Source organism: Theropithecus gelada, chromosome 15 (assembly GCF_003255815.1).
Source record: "Theropithecus gelada isolate Dixy chromosome 15, Tgel_1.0, whole genome shotgun sequence".
Classification (NCBI taxonomy): domain Eukaryota; kingdom Metazoa; phylum Chordata; class Mammalia; order Primates; family Cercopithecidae; genus Theropithecus; species Theropithecus gelada.
The window spans coordinates 5,513,419-5,536,175 of NC_037683.1; the positions used below are offsets into that span (position 1 = coordinate 5,513,419).

The following is a 22,757-nucleotide window of genomic DNA, read 5'->3' on the forward strand; positions in this document are numbered from 1 at the left end:
ATGCAGCTTCTTACACTTCTCCAAGCACTGCTTTCCAATTCCTTAAAAATTTCAGATATAACCACTAGAAATACAAATGATCCAGACTTAGGATTCAACCATCTAATGGAGGGAAGGCTTATAGACTAGTTGCAAGGTTTATGCAAATATCGATGAAGATACTTATGACAAAGTGATCACTGTCAAAGATGACCCTGATCAAGGGGAGGCCAGACTTGAGAATGAAATACCAGAAACGTCTGGCAGCGAGATGGCAAAAAACAAACATATGAAAGTAACACATGATGATCACTATGAGTTCAGAGTAGATGGAAGGGTATAGCTGTATCGTATGCAAGAGGTCATATGTCTGTCTGACAAGCTTGCGGAGACATTATCACATTCTTTCTTGGGAGAAGAAGTATCTGTGCCATTACTGTGAGAAGGTGTTTCTTCTTGCAAAAATACTGCACAAAACATGAAATTCATCACATAGGGGAGGCAAGGTGTCAGTGTCTGGCCTGTGGCAAATCATTCACCAACTCTCAGTTTATGTCTAAACATATAAAGTCCTTTCACAGTCAAGATCCTTCTGGGGACTCCAAGCTTTATCGTTGACAACCACACAAGTCTTGACAGATCAGACAACATGCATATCTTTCTGCGAGATCAAGCACTACGCCTGCAATAAATGAGGATGGTTTTGGGTATAAGGTTGACACTGGAAAAGAACCTCCGGTAGGGACCACAACATCTACTCAGAACAAGCCAGTGACCTGGGAAGACATTTTTATTCGGCAGGAAAATGATTCCGTTTTAAAATAGAATGTAACAGATGGCAGTACTGAGTTTGAATTTATAATACCAGAATCTTACTAAACTCCTTTGAAATACTAGAAAGCTTTGTTTTGGATGATGAGGCAGGGGTTTCAGAAGATCAGTAAAACAAATTAAGGGGCAAACAAATCAATTTGACCTGCCACCTTATCTGAAGGTAGTGGAGTGGGATTATTTGTTGATAAGTTTTGTAGAAGCAAATTTTTCTGAAAGTTTGGGTAGAGGTGAGACCCTCTCCCGCTCCAAGCATCTGTTTATATAGTTAGCTTTCAGCTCATTTAAAAGAGGCAAAAAATAAAAAGCTTGGAGAGAGAGTTTTCTGAATAGAATTTGAAGCAGTCTGAATGTTCTTTGAAAATAGCTGGAGTAGCCAGGCGCGGTGGCTCACGCCTGTAATCCCAGCACTTTGGGAGGCCAAGGCGGGTGGATCACGAGGTCAGGAGATCGAGACCATCCTGGCTAACACGGTGAAACCCCGTCTCTACTAAAAATACAAAAAATTAGCCGGGCATGGTGGCGGGCGCCTGTAGTTGGCATGAACCCGGGAGGCGGAGCTTGCAGTGAGCCGAGATCGCACCACTGCACTCCAGCCTGGGCGACAGAGCGAGACTCTGTCTCAAAAAAAAAGAAAAAAAAAAAAAAGAAAGACAATAGCTGGAGTTATTAGCCTACCCTAGTACATCTTACAACGTTCTCCTTCCATGTTAGCACTTTACTGCTGGATTCTCAGTTTTCTTAACATTGAGACAATAAATGGGTGTTGTGTCTTGTAGATGGCATAAAGAGTTAATAAGAAGTTGTAGAGTTGTTCTGGAAAATGTCAGAATAAATCTCCACTTGGGTTGTGTATTCTACTAGTCCAGGTGGACAGCAACTTCCTGCTGTCCTCCCTCCACGAAAACAGCCATGCAGACAAGTCTCTCATCTGAAGAACGAATTAGATTGAGCTAATTAGAATTGATCCTTGCTTTCATTGCCATCGTCTGTAAAATACTTTGGTGGATAGACCACTTTATACCTTTGCAATATGGACTCTGTGGGCAAAAAACCAAATCTCTGTAATGCAGACAGGAGGATGTGAAAAGTTCTGTTGCATGTATTTTTGATTCTGTGGCTGTCACATGATAGAGAATGGAATTGAATGGAGATTTCCTTTTTGCTTCTTAGGGTTGGAAATAATCCCATGAAAATGTTCAAATTTTGAATTTGAAAGCCACCAAATGAATCTTTATGTATAAATCCTTGTAAATGATGGATTCCATAGGTAAGACTTTTATGTATTTTGGGTGGGAGCCTACTGGCATATATTTTTAAACGTTCATATTACTTAGAATCTCCAATAGGAAGTCTTTATTTGAAATAGTTGAATCAGTGTTCTAGTATTTTCCTTTCAGCAAGATCTGTTAGGTTTTTACCCCTCCAAAAATCAGTTTTATTTCATCTGCAAATTGCTGCAATATTATAGCGATCAGAAACTACTTAAGGAATGTTATTTAGGCTTGTCAGTTTCCATTTATCTTAACAACAATAAATATCACCTTTTTTATTTTTAAAATGACACCTATTTAGGCCAGGCATGGTGGCTCACGCTTGTAATTCCAGCACTTTGGGAGGCCAAGGTGGGCAGATCAAGGGGTCAGGAGATCGAGACCATCTGGCTAACATGGTGAAACCCCGTCTCTACTAAAAATACAAAAAACTTAGCCGGGTGTGGTGGCGGGCACCTGTAGTCCCAGCTACTTGGGAGGTTGAGGCAGGAGAATGGCGTGAACCTGGGAGGCAGAGCTTGCAGTGAGTGCTCCAGCCTGGGCGACAGAGCGAGACTCCATCTCAAAAAACAAAAACAAAAACAACACATATTTAAACACTTAGAAAATAAAGTTAACACTTACTGAAGTGCTGGTACCACACTGTGCTAGTTCTAAAAGGAAGCATGTTGGAACATATACATGTCCTGTCATTTATAACAGAATTAACTTGTTGAATGTCTGTAAATGATTTTTTTTGCAAAGGAAAAAATTGAGACTGGAAAAGATTGTTGTGCATAGTTATTAGTAATTTATAACCTGGCTTAAGTATTTCTTAGTTCAACATAGATATTTTCTTTCTCCTTACCATGTATTTTTAAAAATAGTGTATTACTTGACTTTGAACTTAAAGCTTTAATCATAATTTCTCATGTATACATCGTTCTTCTGATGGTAAGCTGGATTTGAAGGTAGTGGTTTCAGCGTTTCTTAAGTCAGTAACTGAGGGTATCAGGCATCAGTTCATGCAATAATACAAAAAAAAAAAAAATCCTTTGCTTGCCAAGGGGTAGAGTGAATGTGCATTTGTCTGTTTTCTGTTCTGTAAGTCTAGACCATCAAACCGTTTTGTAAACCAACCCTTGGGAAATTTGAAATTACCTTATAACTTAAGACTCTGTGATCTCTGGAATCACCCTATCTGTTTCTTTTCTGTGTAGGTATTTATAACATTGCTGTTTGACTATAGTGTGCACTCTGAAATGTTCTCAATGGAAATTGGTTTGAGTTTTATTAATGCTATTTCACCAGTTAGACATGATTACTTCTACCAATGTAAATGACACTGATGCGAGCAGAGCTTCCAGATCTTTCAGACTCAATTACTAGGTCAATTAGTTTGCATGATAAAACTTGGCAGTTTCTGCAAGCCTATTACGACAAACCAGGAACTAATTCTGTAATGAAAAACTATCTATTCTGAATGATGGGGATGTAATTATTTGCTGCTGCTTATCTTGTAAATTTTGAGTATGACATATAAACTCTGTGCCTACTGAAGGTATCTTCTGGAATTTTCTGAAAGGAGGGAAACTGGAAAATTAAATTGTATTTTTGCCAGAAGACTCTTACTTACTTGTGTGTCAGGGTCTTCAGTTTTTCTAGAAGTTTCCATATCCAAGGTTCAGAGTTCATGTGAAATACTTCTTTGGGAGAAAAAAAAAATCCTTCATTCCTGGTATTCATTGGATTGGAAATCTGTAGCAAGATGCTGTTTAAAATTACCATGTGGTTTTTCTATCTTATACTTAGCTCTCTGGCTATTGAACTTTTTTTTTCTTCTTTGAAGTTAGCTTCAAATTTGCTCCTGTGCTAAATTACCTGTAAATATTCTGGGTAGGAACTATTTGAAATAGTAATTTGTTAATAGAAATGATAAAATGAAAATGCTCAAACTACAGAGATTTTAAAATGCCATAACGATCTTGCAAGACTAACTTTAAAATATGCTATAAATGATCATTATGATTTTGGTGGTAACGATCCCCCACACACAACCACTATGAAGAAATAACACCACATTTTCCCCTATTGTACCAAAAAGATAAAGATGGTAAACATTGACCAAGGTATTTTGTATTGTCAAGGCATGCATATTCTAAAGAGTTAAATGCCAACGCAGCAGAACTAGCTTCCTGGCTGGTCAACCATATGAAACCTCGTTCATTTCTCCCAATACTGTGATGTTCCTGCTTCTATAATCTTCCCTGTCATGACTTTAATGTCTACATTTCATTAATCATTGCCTGATATTAGTTCTTAGAGTTCTTTTTTTTTTTTTTTTTTTTGAGACGAAGGCTGGAGTGCAATGGTGCGATCTCAGCTCACTGCAACTTCTGCCTCCCAGGTTCAAGCGATCCTCCTGCCTCAGCCTCCCAAGTAGCTGGGACTACAGGTGTGCACCACCACACCCAGCTAATTTTTGTATTTTTAGTAGAGGTGGGGTTTCACCATGTTGGCCAGGATGGTCTCAATCTCTTGACCTTGTGATCTGCCCGCCTTGGCCTCCCAAAGTGCTGGGATTACACGTGTGAGTCACCACAGGTTTTTAGAGATTCTTAAGGCAAAAATAAAATGATTTAATCCTGCAAAAATATAAATAAATAAATAATAAAATATATAACGAGTCTGGAGTACTGCATGGTGTCCTAAAGCATGATGGTTGAAAGCTTGGGCTTTGGAAACAAATTGGCCTTGAAATTGCAGCTTTGCTGCTGCCTGAGTCACTGGACCTTCTGGGCCTTGTTTTCCTCCTGTGTCAACTGAGGGTGGTGACTCAGGCTCCCGCTCAGGGGTCGAAGGAGATTCTGCAGCCTCTGGAGCTGCCACTCAGCACGTCATCACTGGGTCTGCTGTTCTCGGTACCTGCCTGGGTGGAGGTTTCTGTGACTTTGCAACAGAAGTGGCAGTCTCAGGCGAATGCTGTAACAATGGCCATCCTTGAGGTGCCTGTTTATTGCTCTATTTTTATTTAAAGATTTGTGGAAATGTTGAACAGGAAAAATGCACTGCAATATCCGGAACGAAAATAAACTATGCTAAGTATTCTTGATTTAAAAAAAAAAAAAAAAACTTTTATATATAATATAAAAATTAGCCAGATGTGGTGGTGATCGCCTGTAATTCCAGCTACTTGGGAGGCTGAGCCAGGAGAATCACTTGAACCCGGGAGGCAGAGGTTGCAGTGAGCCGAGATCACAACATTGCATTCCAGTCTAGGCAACAAGAGCAAAATTCTAACTCAAAAAAAAAAAACACACACACACACACACAAAACCTTTTATCTCAGGTTTAGGGGAGCATGTGCAGGACTGTTATATAGGTAAACTCCATGTCTCGGGGGTTTGGTGTACAGGTTATTGAGTCACCCAGGTAATAAGCATGGTACCCAATGGGTATTTTTTTTTTATCCTCTCCCTCCTCCCACGCTTCACCCTCAAGTAGACCCTGGTATCTGTTGTTCCCTTCTTTGTATCCAACCATTTCTGATTAATGAACCTAAAGAAATAGTGAAAGAACAAGAGAAACAAATCTGTTCTCTTTGCTGCTCCACTCCCCGCTCTCTCTAGAAAACAACGGTTTTAACCTTGGCTGCAGATTAGAGTCACCTGGGGTGCTTTTAACATTCCCTTTGCCAGGCCCCACACTTGAACATTGTGATTTAGTTGCCTGGCCCAGGCATCAGTATTTTTTTTTAACAGATGGGGTCTTTCTCTGTTGCCCAGGCTAGAATGCAGTGGTGTAACCATAGCACACTGTAGCCTTGAACTCTGGGCTCAAGAAATCCTCCCACCTCAATTTATTGAGTAGTTGGGACTACGGGCACGTGCCACCAGCCTGGCTAATTTTTAAAAGGTTTTGTAGAGATGGAGTCTCACTATGTTGCTCAGGCTGGTCTCTAACTTCTGGGCTCAAGCAATCTCCCGCCTCAGCCTCCCAAAGTGCTGGGAATATAGGCATGAGCCACTGTGCCTGGCTGGCCTCAGTATCTTTTGAGGTTTCCCCGATGACTCTACAGAGCAGCCACAGTTGACAGCCATTGCCCTGGAATCATCGTGTTCACTCACATTTCATTTTTACAATGACTGTAATTGGAAAGACACATTTGGTCATGAGGAAGAGGAAACGGACAACTCATGTCTCATACAAATCACAACAAGTACCTCCCCCTGGAAGCAGGAATCCTCTGGGAAGGTTCTAGAAAGAATGGGTCCCTGTGTCTGGAGCTGTGCTTCTGAGCAACTGCCTGGCTGGGGCGCCCCCGCTCACTGGGTGGTCACTAAGCTTCACACACTGCTTCCCAGCTGCGCTTTCCTCCTTCATGCTTCCTTCTCCTTGCTTGACTGGACTCCAACCAGGAAGGTTTTTTTTGTTCATGATTAAAAGAGTCATAAGTGCTCATGGGAGAAAAATAAAGTCATATAGAAGAAGACAGGCTGGGTGCGGTGGCTCACGCCTGTAATCCCAGCACTTTTGGAGGTAAAGGTCGGTGGATCACTGGAGCTCAGGAGTTTGAGACCAGCCTCGGGAACATGGTGAAACCCCGTCTCTACAAACAACGCAAAAAAAAAAAAAAAAAAAGTTGCCAGGTGTGGTGGCACTCACCTGTAGTCCCAACTACTCAGGAAGGTGAGGTGGGAGGTTCACTTGAGCCTTGGAGTTCAAGACTGCAATGAGCGGTGATCAGGACACTGCATTACAGCCCCGGGGAAAGAGCCAGACCGTGTCTCACAAAAAAAAAAAAAAAAAAAAAAAAAGGAAGGAGATGAGCAGAAAGTAACCACCAAAAGTTCCTCTACCTGGGAGTGTAGGTGGGGGGAATGTGGCAACCTGGAGCCAAAGGTCCCAGGCGCCTGACCCACTCACTACAGGCCATCTCTGTCTCTACCCCAAGCCTGAGTTTCCTTGCCTGTAAAATGGAGAGGACAGCAGAGCCTGCCCCTGGGTCTGGGAATGAGGAGTAAAGGAGTCGGAGCATTACTGGCACGTGGGGCGGCAGAAGTGCTGCGTCCTGTTTTCACACACAAGCGCGGCTGTAAATTTTTTTTTTTTTTTTTGACAGAGTCTCTGGCTGTGTCACCCAGGCTGCAGTGCAGTGGCGCCATCTCGGCTCACTACAAGCTCCGCCTCCCGGGTTCACGCCGTTCTCCTGCATCAGCCTCTCGAGTAGCTGGGACTACAGACACCTGCCACCACGCCAGGCTAATTTTTTTTTTTTTTTTGTATTTTTAGTAGAGACGGAGTTCCACCGTGTTAGCCAGGATGGTCTCAATCTCCTGACCTCGTGATCCACCCGCCTCGGCCTCCCAAAGTGCTGGGATTACAGGCGTGAGCCTCTGAGCCCGACCAAAAGGTTTTCAAAAACATGAAATGTGTCATTCTGTGCACACCGTTTTGTTTTCCTGACTTTGTGCAGAGTTTGCCAGAGGAAGGATCCCCAGTCAGCACCGTGGGCTCAAGAGAGGGCAGCCTCAGAATCTCAGGTGGCCCGACTCCGGGCTAGCCCTGGTGTCCTGGGCAGTGCCCAGACCTGAAAGCAGCAGGGACCCCTCCCCGACACTGCCCAGAGTGAAAGCTCCAGAAACAGCTCAGGCCCTGGGCCGAGAATCCCTGATCCCTAAAGTGGAGTTACAGAACTTTCAGGGCTGTGGGGAGGATGATGAAAAGGGCTCAGGGCGGCAGCCCCCTTGAGCCAAGGGGGAGTGCCCAGCTTTAACTTTTTATCCACAGGAGGCTCGGAGGAGGAAGGTCCCATTTCGCTTCCATCTGCTTTCCAGCCGCTTGCTCTGTGTGCCTGTTTTTGTTTTGTTTTGTTTTGTTTTTGAGGGAGTCTCGCCCTGTTGCCCAGGCTGGAGTGCAGTGGCGCCATCTCGGCTCACTGCAACCTCTGCCTCCTGGGTTCAAGCGATTCTCCTGCCTCAGCGTCCCAAGTAGCTGGGATTACAGGTGCCTGCCACCACGCCCGACTAATGTTTTGTATTTTCAGTAGAGACGAGGTTTCACTGTGTTGGCCAGGCTGGTCTTGAACTCATGACCTCAAGTGATCCACCCGCCTCAGCCTCCCAAAGTGCTAGGATCCGTGTGCCTTTGACTCCTTCCCTTTTGGAGTCCCGGTGCTGTAAGCAGCACTGCCCCGGGGTAAGTAAGGGTGGACACTGGAGACTGGCAGTGCTCACCAGCTCCCCCAGCTGGTAAGTATGGAGTCATCGAACCTGGGGGGCACGGAGAGCAGCACTGGGATTTCTACCCGCTGAGCTGGGCAGGTCTCCCCTCTGCCCAGGGCCCTGCCGTGCCCCCAGAGGGCTTTGGGAAATGTGAGTTGGCTCTTGTGGCTCTTCCTATGCCTGGAGAATTTGGGAGAGACCAATGTCTTTGGGAGGGACCGAAAGCACCACGCACTGAAGAAGCGTGCCCAGTCCCCCAACCGCATGCCCAGGGTGCTCAGGAGAGGACCTCTGGGAAGACCGCGGATGAACATTCCAGATCTTTCTCACTGGGTGACTGGGGAGAGAAGGCGCTCCTGGCCAGCTGGTTCTTGAGCGCACGAGCACTCCGTGTTGGAGCCCATTTAGAATAAACACTGAAACCCTCAGAGCCCATTGGAGGGCTCAGGGCCATTCACCTTGGCTAAGAAACGATCCCCACAGCCTTGAAGCTGAGTGGAAGCTCAGGTAGGTGGTCAGCGTCGCTGGGTCAGCCTGTCTGCCCAGCTCCAGGCTGCGTGCGGCTCCGCACCGCCGGGTCCCACCTACCGGCCCCGCCCCGACCGCGCCCACTCCGCCCCTCAACACAGCCTTGACCCTGCCCCACTGTACCTGCCCCAACCACGCTCCTCCCACTCCTCGGCCCCGCCCATCTCGGCCCGCCTCCCCCGCTCAGCTCAGCCCCCACTGGGCCTGGACCTCCCTGGTACCTTTCTATCCTCCCCTCCACCCTGCCCTCTCTGTAACCGAAACCCTTCCCCATCTACAGCCCTAGCCTCTAGATGGGGCGGGGGTTCATAGATCATAAGCCAGGCCCTGCTGGTGACCTGGAGGCCGTGGACAGCCGCCCTTCACCCTGGTGGGGCCACCCTGACTGGAGCTGGCCAGGCCTGCAGGCCGGGCCCGGGGCTGAATTTGGAGTCGCTGCTCCCACTGCCCACGGTTCTTCCCCCAACCCTGGCCCGGCTCTGCTGGGGGACCTTTCTCTCACCTCTCTCCTTTTTACTGTTGCTGAAAAATGCTGCTGTTTTTCTCATGGCTAAGTTATATATGCTCTTAAAAAGCAATGCCCGGCGTGGAGGCTCACACCTTCAATCCCAACACTTTAGGAAGTGGAGGCAGGAGGATCGCTTGAGCCCAGGAGTTCAAGACCAGCCTGGGCAACAAAGTGAGACCCCATCTCTATGAACAAACAAATAAATAGAACTTGATAAAAGTATGAAAAGGAAGTTAGAGATCACTGTGAATCCTTTCCATGCTGACATTTTGGCGCATTTTCCCCGGGCTGCGTGAGGCCCAGGCGGAATGTGCACATTGGCATCTTGTTTTCTTTATTAACATCATTTCACAAGCGTTTTCTGAGATGAGGACAAACTGAAAACGTTCTTCTGAACACCTGCACGAAGCCCTCTTTTCACACATGATCCTGTGATGGGCAGGCTGGGTTTTGGATAAATTAAAAAAAGAAAAAAGAAAAGAAAAAGTGAACAGAGGTGATCCAGTAGTGTAATGTTCCTCCCAACTGAGGCAAAGGAAGAAGAAATAATTTAAAAATGTTCCCAGAGCAAAAACAGCCGTTTTCTAAAGAATGGCCCCACAATCGGTTCAAGTCCAAGAGCCTCCCTGAGGAATAACAGCTTCGTCACCCGTCTAGTTCAGGGCTTGTTTCTATAGTAACCTATGGCATGGCTCCCTTCCCAAAAACACAAGACACAACAAAAAAACAGAAACAAAGACAATGAATCCCTGAGAACCGTGAGAAATAAATAAAGCTCTTGCTTCCTCTGGCCTATGGAAGGGTGTGGCTGTTGAGCTGAGCCTTGGAGTTCCTGGGTTTGCCAGGTTCCCGGTCTGGCAGTGCTGGGGGCTTCGAGTGAGTGACCTCAAAGAACGGCCACGCCAGGGAGGCCAGCATGCATGCAGGTATTGATGCTGACTTTCCAGGGGTGCAGTGAGCTGCATGATTGATATCCATCTCTCCAAAAAACAGCCAAGCCAGGGACACCAGCGTGCACGCTGGTATTGATGTTGGCTTTCTGTGGGTGCAGTGAGCCGCATAATGGTTTGAGGCGAGGATTTAATCGTTTTGAGACAGGCATGACTTGCCTCTGTTTTAAAGGTCAGATGCTGCCATTTCAAAGATATGTACTGTTGCTTTGCCAAGCGGCCTCATTCCATGTTGCTGGGAATCAGCAGCCATGCTGCTCTGACGTGGCCGGTGGCGGTCCCAAGGCCCCACGCCTCCCTGACCTCTCGATACCCAGCACCACCCTCTCCAGCGGCGCTCACACCAGTCATCACTCCCCCTCCCAGTGCCCACATCCCCTGCCTGTCCATTGTGCCCTGTCCCCAGTGCCCTGTCCACAGCACAGCTAGCTCAACACACGTGGCATCCATGCCAGGCACCATGCTTTGCCTCCCGCTGCTGAGTCCACCTGGCCCTACCTGCCTATGTGGCTGGAGTCCAGGTGTGGGGCAGGCTTCCGTGATGGTGTCAAGGACTGGGCGCTTCCTGCCTGTCTCCTCGAGGTCCTTAGGGCTGACTCATCCCAACTGGGTCCCCTGCTGCGGTTCTCATATGCCCTCTGCATATTTCTTCTCTGGGGTTCCTGGCCCATTCCAGAGCAGTCACAGACAAGAGGGACGGCACCCCATTAGATCAATCAGACAAGCCCTGGAGTGGGGAGTGCAGTTACCATCCATGAGGGTGCTGGTGTGTTGGGGGATACAGGGAGGGGAATGGATGCCACATCTGCCACCAACAGCCCTGACAGGGCCCTGACTTCCTGTACTAACATCGTCCCAGTGCACACATCTGCCCAGAACCACTGGGGCTATTCTCACCTATGGGTCTACCAGATGCCCAAGAAATGCCCCCAAAATATATGATGCTCACAAGGCAAAGGCCACCTGCCCTGAAGGATGTGGGGGCCACAGAGTAGTGGAAAGCAAAGGGATGGGGGAATTATCCCCAAATCACCTGACGGCAGCCCAGTCACTATCCCTAGGGAGGTTTTTTGTTTTGTTTTGGTTTGGTTTGGTTTTGGAGGGGTGTGACTTTGTAGATAAATTGCATTTTTTCTTAAAAATGTAAAATGATCTGCAATGAAAATATACTGTGTTCAGATTAGGGCAAATAGCCTCTTCTGATGTTGAGTCTACAAATAATCAGAAAGCACTGAAAATTCAAAAGCCAGAGTTAAAGTCCTCAGCAGCGCTTGAGTATGTGGTGAGGTCCGTGACAGACGCTGAAACTGTGGGCTCCACAGGCCAACACAGGAAGGAAGGAGAGAGCCTCAGAAGAGGCGGCAGGTCGGACCCAGTCCACCCCTGGCGTGGTGCCCTCCGCCCTTCTCAGCTCCCAGTGCCTCTTAACATTGCTGGCAAGTGTGAGCCGGGGTCGTGCAGCCTCTGAGCGAGCTCAGCCCCTTACTCACCATTTCCAGCCTCACCTTCCTCTCCCATGAAAGGGGCACAAGGGTAACACCTCCCTCGTGGAAGTGCAAGGCTGGTACAGGCTTTAGTCACATCTCTGAGCCCTTTCACCAAAAAGGACTCACTGAACCAAAGAGCTGCACAGAACATTAGCATCCACCCCCACCCCAGAGAGGGACTTCCTGGAGCTCACCTGGGGGAATCAGTGTGTGCAGGTGGGAGGATGGAGATTGTGGCCTCCCTCCACTTGGCTAGTGGTCTGAAGACCCCACCTGACATCTCTGGCCTCCCAAGTGGCAGCTGCCTGAGTGGCGGGTGGTGTCTGGAACCAGGAGACCCTGTTCTGCCTGGCTGGGACTGTTTCCCAGGAGGTGACCTGGACAGGGTCACGCCACCCCCTCTCTGTGGCACCTGGCTTGGGACTCGCTCCCTCCCTCCTCGTTACTTTTCCTTCTCCTTACTCCTGGGTTCTTCCAGGAAAGTGCCGATCCCAGAGTAAGATTTGGGGGACTGTTCCTGCACTGGCCTCAAACCCCCTGTGCACTCCTTCTCCAGCTGCAGAGTGAGGGCGTCCGGTCCCCCAGGAGAAGAACTGGGCTAGGAGCTTAGTGTGTTCCCCGTGTCACGGGGTCTCCTCCACCCCCTGGCTCATGGACCCCATGCTGGCCGCGCTGCGGAGGCCTGCCCGGCTTCCAAATGCTGGCGACTCCCCTCCCGGGACCAGCCTTCTGGAAGGGGGATGTTGAGCCCGTGAGGAGCTCCATGAGTGGGGAAGCAGGTGGGGACGGCCATGTCCACAGCATCACCTTGGCAGCTGATGGGCAGGAAGACAGGTCCAGGCAGCCTCCAGGCACGTTCCTGTTTGTGTGACATTCACCGTGACATGGTGCATGCTGTGGCACACAGGGTCCTGTGTTCAGATAAGCCAGGGCCTCAGAGGAATTCAGGCAGAAGAAAGAGCCAGAACACAAACACAGCACGACCTTTCCCAGGAAGGAGCCCCTCCACGAATGCGCCCTGGGCCCCCCTGCCACGCCCTGGTCCCCCAAGTGCAGATCCCCTCACTTCCACCACCCGCGACTCTGCTCAGCCCAGCTGACCCTCAAGAGCCTCTGCTGAGTCCCAAGAGCCTCTGCTGAGCCCAGCCCGGAAGGGCGAGGGAGCCTGGGTGGCCAGAGAGGGCCAAGGCCTGTCAGGCTGACTGGGCCCCTTCAGGACAGGCACCCACCTGTGACGGGGACATGCAGGGACTGCTGCAGCTGCCCTGGCCCAAGATGCCCCAGAGGCCAGGTGACAGGCCCCTTCCTTCTCCAGGAGGTGGGACTAGGCTGGGTTTTGAAGGATGGCAGCGGCCGGGTGGACTCAGGGCACGGACAGGGAAGTCCACGCAGGCCTAAAACACACAGATTCAGGCGGGCGGGAACTTCGAGGTCAAATCACGGAGTCCTCGGAGGGGGACTCAGGAAATCGGATGCTCGGGGGTGGGGCGAGTTTGGAGCCTCGGCCTTGGGGCAGGAGGTGGCGTGTCCAGCAGAGGGGCTGCTGCCCGCCACAGCTGGCCTTGCCCTTGGCTTTGGCCCCGGGGAAGTGCAGGGTGCACAAGAGATGCCACAAGGCCCTTGGGTGTCCTTCCTGTGGCTTCCTTTGGTCCTAGGTGGGTGTAAGGAAGGAGACCACTACTACTCCTGCTGCCCTCCTACCCGCCCCCCACCTTGCCTAGTTCACAAGACAGGAAGAAAGAGAGAAAGCAAAAAGTTAGAAAGAAACAAAAGTAAGATAAATAGCCAGACAACCTTGGCACCAACACCCAGCCCTAGGAGTTAAAAAAAAGTAATAATAATAACATCAACCCCTGACCTAAACTACTTGTGTCATCTGTAAATTCCAGACACTGTATGAAAAAAAGCATGTATGTAAAACTTTTTGTTCTGTTAGCTGATGCATGTAGCCCCCAGTCACATTTCCCACACTTGCTTGAATTATCAGGACCCTTTCACATGGACCCCTTAAAGTTGTAAGCCTTTAAAAAGGCCAAGAATTTCTTTTTCGGGGAGCTTGGCTCTTTAGACGCAAGTCTGCTGACGCTCTCGGCCGAATAAAAAGCCTCTTCCTTCTTTAATCTGGTGTCTGAGGAGTTTTGCAGCTCGTCCTGCTGCAGATGACACATCTATGCCACCGCATCCACGCAAGACTCTGTTAGAAAAAAGACAGGAAGGAAATGGTTCCAATTCGCGAGTGAGTCACTGGGGAGGTGGGATTGGAAGTGATTTTCTCCCCTCTTCCAGCTTTCTAAGATTTATAACATGTGTGCGTCCTTTAAACGTGTGTCAGGAAGCGACCCCACGAGGGCGTTGTGTCTGGGCAGGAAGAATCCCAGGATTCCCTGGTTTTACTGGTTTGAGCGCCAGCCTCCAGGAGACAGGGCAAGGGGCTGCTCATCCTCCGTGACCAGGCGGCTGCTCTGCCTTTGTCTCATGGGTGGTCAACGGGGTGGCTGAAAGGCTCCCGTGTTCCTCTAGCCCAGGGGATCCGAGCAGCCTGACCGTCACTGTCTCTCCGTAGCCTAGTCAGTGGCCCAGCAGTGGACAGAGGCTCTGCAGGCCACTGAGGAGGACGGAGCCCAGGGACAGAGGAGGAGCCGCAGTGCTGGGGGTCCAGGCCCTGCCCACAGCCCCACCCTCGGGACACCACAACCCCTGCACCCTGTGTGGTTGCCTTGGGGCATTTGCTTTTCAAACTCCAGGAAAAAATATTGACAGTAACGTGGGAGTAGCAAGAATCCAAATAAAAGAACGTGCAATTCATGCTACCTCCCTTTATCATGATTTGCAGGTACCAGCACATTCGGGCACGTTCTCTGTGGTGCGCTGTCCTAATCCTGACTATTTCAGTGCCCAGAAACAAGCCGAGAACAAAAACACCCATCGCCCATTGCGAGGTGGCCACCAAAGGAGCGCAGAGCTGGCCGGGGCATTCGTGCGTGTTCATGACCGAGAACTTTTCACGCAGAGAGGAATTCCGTCCTGAGAGATGTCAGTGAGCACTGATCCCAGCTTATAGGTGTGCACATCCGGGGCTGACGGACATTGGTGAGAACTGATCCCAGCTCACAGGCGTTCACGTCAGGGGCTGATGGACATTGATAAGGACTGATCCCAGTTCACAGGCGTGCACATCGGGGGCTGACAGATTGATAAGGACTGATCCCAGCTTACAGGCATTCATGTTGGGGGCTGAGGGACATGGGTGAGGACTGATCCCAGCTCACAGGGGACTGACAGACACTGAAGTGCACACTGGGGACTGACAGACACTGAAGAGGACTGAATCCCCGCTTACAGGCGTGCACACTGGGGGCTCGGAAGCGCTGACCACGACCTGCTTCCGGCTTCCCCCAAGGGCAAAACCTGCCTCTCCTTCCCGACCCGCCGACTTCCCTTCATGTCCCGCTGTGATGTGGAGCACAGCATCCTTGGGTCATGACACCAGGTGCACTGGCACAGGGAATGGTGGGAATATTCCTGAAAATGAAGACTACCCCGAAAGGCAGGAGCTTCTAAGCTAGAGTGACTGTCAGCTTCAATAGGCCCTGGTGCACCTGAACCAGCCCAGGGCCCCCCAGTGCCATGGAAAGAGACAGCCATGGCAGATCTCACAAACTCATGTCCAGGGGAGCTCCCCGCTTGTGCATGGCAAGGACCACGCAGGGGCATCTTAGGGTCTGCAGGAGGCAGCAGAACTGCGGAGTCTCAGAGCACGCTGTCTCCAGCTTCGCAGCTGGGCCACTGCTCTCCAACGCCTGCACCCACGGGTGCTTCCTGATGCACCTCATCCTCCCCACATTACTGTCAGAGTGAGGAATGCGCTCAGCCTCGGGCCCTGAGACTGTCCTCTCCTTACTCAGCCTGTCTTCCCATCCTTGCGGCATCCGGGTCACCTCTTCCCCCGACGGCCTTTTCCCATCCTCTGCCCGCTCTTCCCTCCCGTTGTCTGTCTTTGTCTACATCATTGGCAGGAGTTCCTCGTGCACTCTGCATGCTGAAGCCGTGCAGCCGGACACACGGCAGGGCTTTCCCTCCCGTCTGGCTTGCCTCCTGCCTCTGTACAAGACATGACCCTTCCACCACTTTTGAACTTGCCTCTGGGTCACAAAGGGATTGTCCCATCGTTTCTACCAAAGGTTTTTAAAGTTTTGTTTTTCACATTAAGCCTGTTAATCTGCCCGGAATCAACTGTGTGCCGTGTGAGGTAGGAAGCTAAATGGATATGTCCTTTTCATACGGATAAAAGCTTCATTTATTCCATATTTTCCCCTCAGATGTTTTCGCTGTGCCCCTTATTTTCCGATTCCATTTCCAGTCTGTTTCTGGGCTCTCTCCTGTTCTGTTGACCTGTCTGTGCAGCCTCGTGACAACACCACAGGCTTAATGACAGTGGCAAAGGACGCCCCCGCCGCCCCCCACCCCGCCGGCCGTGTGCCCCCGCCCCCCGCTTCCCTGAGTCACATGAGCTTCTCTTTGGCCTCCATCTGCAGTGTCTGTCACCTCGCCTTTCCTAGTGGTGTTGAACTGCTGCTTTTTTCATTGTTTTCTTCACCAGTCTTGCCAGAGGTCTACCCGTTGCATTGCATTTTCCTCTAAGAGCCAGTTTTGCATTTGCGGGTGCGGTTCTTCTTTATTTTCTGGTCCATGGATTTCTCTTTCTTATTTCTGTCTTCTAAATTCTTTAGGTTATATGTTACTGTTTTATATTTGAATGCCTAACTTACTTTTTTACCGTATAATAGATGCATTTGAGGCTGTAGGCTTGAAGTTTATATTTCTCTTTATGTAACACTCTGTTCGTTGTTGATTCTAGTTTATTGCCTTATAGCTAAAAAGGGCAGGCTCTGTTGTGTTGATTCTGTGGAATTCCCCATATTGCCTGGTATGTGGCCTATTTTTTAAACTATTGTATGTGTACTTAATAAGAATTGAGTATTAATTACAATTAACAATTAAGAATTCTTCATCGTAACAACTATAACAATATAATTGTTTAGCTGTTGGGGCAGTGCCTTTGTATACTTCACAATTTTGGTTCCAAACCTTCAGCATTGGTGTGAACTTTTAAAACCCTCGCCCTCTCTTTCTAATGGAGAAGTACTGGCGTCTCCCGTTCCGACTATGGTAATTTGGAACCTGGCCTTGCCCATTTCAAGGTGAGGATATTGTGTCTCTGCATTTCTGCCTTTCTCCACTATCTTGTTGTCATTGTCCTCTGTCTAACAGTGTTTCGTAGCCTCTGCCCTGGGTCCCAGGCTTCTGCTCTGCAGTGATGCGGAGGATGTCACAGATAAAGTCACCCCTTCCAACGATGGCTTGTCTCAGCTTCTCTCAAGGCTGTGTCGATGTCCTCTTGCCTTCCTATGCCCACAGTGCTCCACTAAGTTATAAGAAGTAACAGCCCTGGGATGTGTCAGGAAGGGTTTCTCAGCCTCCTTTCTGGAGTCAGGGAAGCTGCTCCCATCACTCCCAGGAGCTGGACCCAGGCCCTCTCTGCCTGCCTTGAGACTTGGGGCTGACAGGCCCCTGCCTCTGCCCATCACCAGCCTGTGCTTCTCCTCCATTCCTGGTTTCATGTGAGTGTGTGTATGTGTGTGCGTGCATGTATATATGTGCACACATGCATACACACACACACACCTGTGTTGGTCTTCTGTCTGACCTATTGCTGCTCTGTGTGTGGGGCAGAGCGGTTCCTTATTGCACACCGTGCTCAGGAGTGTGGACACCCTTTGTAAATGCACACGGTCCCGTGTTCACACAGGAGGGTCCCTTTTTTTTCCATGATGAATCTGAGGCCAAGTAACCTGCCTAGAGATGCAGGAATTTCAGCCGAGACCCCAGCCCATGGGCCTCAGACTCCAATCCGCAATCCCTTTGGCAGTGTGCACGTCAGCGCATGTGGGATGGCTGGAGGACGCCTGTTACTGCCGCACACGTGCCCCCAAGGAGGCCTGCACGACCTTCACTCCCTTCAGTTTCCTCCCAGGTGAAATCTGCAAACCCGCTCCTCTGGACCTGCTCCTGTCTGGATGATCCTCTGGGATTAACAAGCTGTTATTCAACAGCCTCCAACAACAATGGCACATTATCTGCTCCATTGCAGAACTGGCCGTGGTTTACATCCAGGAAGGGATTGGTCAGTCACCTGTGCCAGGTCCCCAGGGGACCCTGAGCCCAGTGGTATATAGGGCGGCTGTGGGAGGAGTGGCACAGCCTCTCCCAGCCCCAGCAAGCAACCTGTAAGGCAGCCGTGGACTCAGACCCCAGAGATGAAGGCCCTGCTCCTGGCCGTCAGCCTCAGCCTCATTGCTGCCCTGCAGGCCCACCACCTCCTGGCCTTAGATGAGGAGATTCAGGGTGTGAGGCTCGGATGGGGAGGGTGGGCTGGAGGGGCACGGGGCGAGGCTGACACTGCCGGATGGAGACCCCATCCCTCCCCCATCCAAGGAGACCCTCATTTTCAGGTTGAGTATTAAAGCCCTGCCCTGAAGGATGATGAGATGGGATAGCGGGAGTCTGGTCTAGGGGAGCCGGGGTACAGAGGGGCAGGGCTGGGAGGGTGGGGGTCGGGCTGACTTCACTTCTCTCCTGGGGGTGAGGGCTCCTGTGGTCCTGGCCAACTTGTGGGGGCTGCAGCCACATTCAGGTGGGCCTAGCAAGGGTGCTGGGTGTTTTCTGGGTAGGTTAGAGTGGGGAATGCTCCCTGTCTCCAGCCCTTGGGGTGCGGTAGAGTCTGGGGGCTGCAGGCCAGGGAAGGGGAAGGCTCTGGAGCGATTGGCCTGAGCCTGAGAGAAGCCTTCTTCAGGTGTCAGAGACGTGGTATCTGAAGGCCATGATGGTGGACAGGGAGCTCCCTGAGATGAATCTGGAATCGGTGACACCCCTGACCCTCATGACCCTGGAAGGGGGCAACCTGGAAGCCAAGGCCACCATGCTGTGAGTGTCTGCCAGCCGCCAGGCAGCCTGCAACCTGGTCTGGGGCCTTCCCTTTCCCCACCCAGGAAGCCATCCGGGCAGCCTGCAACCTGGTCTAGGGCCTTCCCTTTCCCCACCCAGGAGAGCTCTGGTGCTGGGGAGGTGGGCAGACCTGCTGGGAGGCCCCTCTTAGCCCCTCCTGCAACGCTTGAGGGCAAACTGTGCCAGTGAGGTGCCTCAGCTGAAGGGGGCCTGAGGGGGGAGAGGCCCCTGTGGGCTATCAGAGGCAGTGCTGGATACCACCCACCACCTCCTCCGACTAGGGAATGTCTGGTGCCGTGCAGGCCCCTTTGGGAAAAGGTGTTTACCCCCAACCAGAGTCAGAGCCGGCAGGCAGGGCCCGCAGTCAGAGCTACAGGGAAAGCCCTGAGGGACCGTCCCAGAACAAACCTGCCACACCTGGTGTTTGGGGCCAGGTGTTCACATTTCTAATGCAAATTGACCAGTGGGACAGAAGAGTGGGCTTTTAGTGGAGTCAGAAGGCAGCAAAAGGCTTCCCAGGCCAAAAGCCCACCCCAAGAAGGCACTGGCTGCCCGCCCACTTCCAGCGGGTGTTCCAGCTCAGGCAGGGGCATTGCAGCGCGGTTGCTCCAGGGCCAGGGGAGGCACAGGCCAGGGCCGCTTTGCCAGGGAGCTTCTGTTTTCCAGGATAAGTGGCCAGTGCTGGGAGGTGAAGGTCATCCTGGAGAAAACTGACAAGCCGGGAAAATACACAGCCAGTGAGTCCCGCAGCCTGAGCCACAGTCTTTTGCTGCCTTCTGACTCCACTAAAAGCCCACTCTCCTGTCCCACTGGTCAATTTGCATTAGAAATGTGAACACCTGACCCCAAACACCAGGTGTGGCAGGTTTGTCCTGGGACGGTCCCTCAGGGCTTTCCCTGTAGCTCTGACTGTGGCTCTGGTGGGTCCAGGAGCAGAGTCGTATTTGGTTGTGGGGTCCTGCATCCCAACTCCCACCTCTGCAGACCTCGTACCCGGAGGAACCCCTGGTGACTCACTGGTTTGGGATGTGGCCGCCTCTCGGGTGCATCAGGTTCCTGGGAAGTGCGGGTCCCATGGCCTGGGGCTCAGGCCTGGTGGGGACCCTGGGTCAGAGAGCTCTGGGAGGCTGGGAGGGTGCAGGCGCTGCAGGGCTTGCTGGGTGCCACACGCTGTCCCGGGATCCTCTCTGAAGGCCCTGGTGGCTAATTCAGGACTGTGCTGCTGTCCTTCTGCAGACGGGGGCAAGCACGTGACATACATCATCAGGTCACACGTGAAGGACCACTACATCTTCTACTGTGAGGGCGAGCTGCACGGGAAGCCGATCCGAGGGGTGAAGCTCGTGGGTGGGTCCCGCACCCACACCCTGCAACCCAAGCCTCCACCCGCCCTCCCTCCTCCCACCGCCTCCTGCACCCTCTTCCCCATGGGAGAAGCCACTGGGACCCAGGAACCCACTGCAGTTTCCTTAGGATGAGTTTTCCTGATAAAGGCCCCAATTCCCACCCCTGGAGCTCAGGATTTCGGATGCCCCAGCCTAGGTCTCTGCAGTGAAGGCAGGAAGGAGCCGCGGCTGTCGGCACAGGGGCTCAGAGGTCGCACGTGTCCCACGGCAGGCCAGGCCCTCCCCCGGGGCAGCTCCCTGCAGCGTCATCCTTGAGCGCATTCCTGCAGGGTGTCCAGCAGGGGGGAGGAACGGGAATGCGAGCAGGAGTCTGTGTGGAAAGGATGTTCCAGCTCCCAGGGTTGAATTCCGGATGCGATGGCTCCCACAGACAGTGACGTGTCAGTGCCATCCCTGTCTGAAGACGAGGCTCGTGAAGGCTCCTGAGTCCTCCCTGGATCCAGGGTTGTGCGAATGACAGAGGAATGGGACAGGCAGTGCCCTGGTGCCCCGGAGGGGAGAGACACTTCCTCCAGGGCGGGCCTGTCCTGCCGTCCATCCTCACTCCAGGAGATGCCTGGGGATGGACGGAGAACCCTTCCTGTTCTCCCAGTTCTGCTGCCGCGGGAGCCTTCTCAGCCGTGTACGACACCCTGGTCCCGCTTTGCCAGCCCAAGGGCCTCTGGGTTCAAGTCCCCCCATGGTGGGCAAGGTCCCCCTCTCCAGCCCAGCTCAGGCTTCCAGGCTGTGACGGGGTGCCGTCTGCCCATGCTGCCTTGGGCGCCCACGTCTTGTCCTGGCACCCACCTGCAGAGACCCCGAGAACAACCTGGAAGCCTTGGAGGACTTTGAGAAGGCCGTGGGAGCCCGCGGACTCAGCTCAGAGAGCATCCTCATCCCCAGGCAGAGCGGTAGGAGGCACGGCCCTGCAGAGCCCCCCGTGTCCCTGCGTGGGGACGTCAGCAGAGCTGCGTTGCATGGGCGTGTAACTGTGCTTCGTCTAATTCTGGCTTTGTCCTTCCTGGGGTGGTGGAGCTGGTGGTTGATGAGGGGCCCCAGTCCTGACTGCATTCCTGGGGGTCTCCTGACTCGCCTGTGCTTCCTTTTCCTGCAGAAACCTGCTCTCCAGGGAGCGATTAGGGTGAGCGAACAGCTTTAGAGGACATTTGAGAAAATCCAGCCTTGGGCTCAGTGGCGCTTCAAGAGGCCCTGGGGTCTCTCCCACCCACCACACTCCTACCTGGGTGGGAGACGCCCCACCTAGGCCAGGCAGGTGGGAGATCTTCTTCTGAGCCGCCCGCACTCAGGCACCAGCCTCTGCTCCTGCCCTGGGAGTGACTCCTGGGAAGCTGAGAAACCCACAGCGCTGAGCCCGCCTTTGCTGGCTGCTGGTGGAGACGGTGTCTACCCTGCAGCCCCCTGGGTGGGAGCAGGCGGGAGATTCCTCCTCAGCACCACTCACCCTCAACCGTCCTTGTGACTCCTCTTACCTGATGTGACTCCTCTTACCTGCTCAAAGATTCAGCAAAGTGGCAGGCGCGCCTGTGCTCGCTGTGTTAGATGGGCCCCTTGCTGGCTGCACGAGAGGACCAGAAGTTCAGAGACTCACCCAAGGTCACCTGCCCAGGTGTGGGCAGAGCCAGAATCCCGGACAGCATCGCTGTCCTTCCCACACCCTCCCCTTGGCCTGCAGTTGCCCCCAATGCCTCTTCACTAGGCAGGGAGCCCTGTGGGCAGCCTGTGTGTAAGGGGGTCCCTGCTCCATTTGCTCCAATCTGGAGGCTGGAGCCCCCACCTACAGCCAGAGAGCTTGGTGTGTGCCCCCCGCACCATTGCCCCCGAGAGCCCGCATGTGACCTCCCCCGAAAGCCTGGCATGTGCCCCCCACACCCTAGTCCCTGAAAGCCTGGCATCTGCCCCCACACCCTAGTCCCTGAGAACCTGCATGTGTCCCCACCCCACAGCCCCCGAGAGCCCGGCGCAGCGTGTGCCCCCCACACGATAGCCCCCGAGAGCCAGCATATGCCTCCACCCTGCAGCCCCCTAGAGCCCACATATGCCCCCCACACCATAGCGCCTGAGAGCTCACATGTGCCCCCACACTGCAGCACCCAAGAGCATACGCGTTCCCACGTCACATCCCCCTGCCACCCTCCCTGTCGTGGCCTCATTCACCCTCCCCCGCTTACCAGGGCAGGGGGCACCTTGGCTCCTCAGCAGCCCAAGGACGGCACCACCCAGCACCTCCATCATTCACAGGAACACGGAAAAATCTCCCCACCCCTGCAGAACCCGGCCAGCCGCACCCCTTCCTACCACCTTCCACCTTCCCCCTGCCCTGCGTCCCCTCTCCTGGTTCTCCATAAAGAGCTTCAGACTCCGCCTGTCTGTGGGGTTCCTCGGGGTGGGGGATGCTGGCCGGGTGCTTCTTGGGTGCAGGGAGGGGGTGGGAAGCAGGAGGAAGGACAGGGGACCAGCCTGGGCCCAGTTCTCCATGGTGGGTGCCGCAGGCCAACAGTGTGAGGGGCCTGGAAGGGCCTGGCAGGGGGGTGTGTGCTGGCGACTGGGCCTGAAGGTTCGGGGGTGCTTCCTGCAGTTCAGCCGCCC

At 52.2% G+C, this 22,757-nt stretch overlaps 1 protein-coding gene and 1 pseudogene across 2 annotated transcripts; both read left to right on the plus strand.

Annotated features, from left to right (window-relative positions):
- LOC112607931 lies at window positions 1-858 on the plus strand (annotated as a pseudogene).
- A 17,165-nt stretch (window positions 859-18,023) lies between these two features.
- LOC112608443 (lipocalin-1-like) lies at window positions 18,024-22,526 on the plus strand. 2 transcript variants are annotated; one of them, XM_025360352.1, is made up of 7 exons: window positions 18,024-18,167; window positions 18,614-18,744; window positions 19,432-19,502; window positions 20,002-20,112; window positions 20,964-21,061; window positions 21,265-21,291; window positions 22,343-22,526. In XM_025360352.1, the coding sequence occupies exons 1-7, from the start codon at window positions 18,078-18,080 to the stop codon at window positions 22,514-22,516; spliced, it is 702 nt and encodes a 233-aa protein (XP_025216137.1). In that variant the 5' UTR covers window positions 18,024-18,077; the 3' UTR covers window positions 22,517-22,526. The 2 variants fall into 2 exon arrangements, with proteins under 2 accessions (XP_025216137.1, XP_025216138.1); XM_025360353.1 differs by having other exon boundaries at window positions 18,078-18,167; window positions 20,002-20,116.
- Window positions 22,527-22,757: the final 231 nt, after the last annotated feature.

Bases quoted from the DNA above. Each gene is read 5' to 3' on its own strand.
- LOC112608443 (XM_025360352.1), top strand. From the start codon at position 18,078: ATGAAGGCCCTGCTCCTGGCCGTCAGCCTCAGCCTCATTGCTGCCCTG. The intron at 18,745-19,431 runs GTGAGTGTCTGC...TCTGTTTTCCAG, and splicing joins GAAGCCAAGGCCACCATGCT to GATAAGTGGCCAGTGCTGGG. The intron at 20,113-20,963 runs GTGGGTCCCGCA...ACCCACCTGCAG, and splicing joins CCGAGGGGTGAAGCTCGTGG to AGACCCCGAGAACAACCTGG.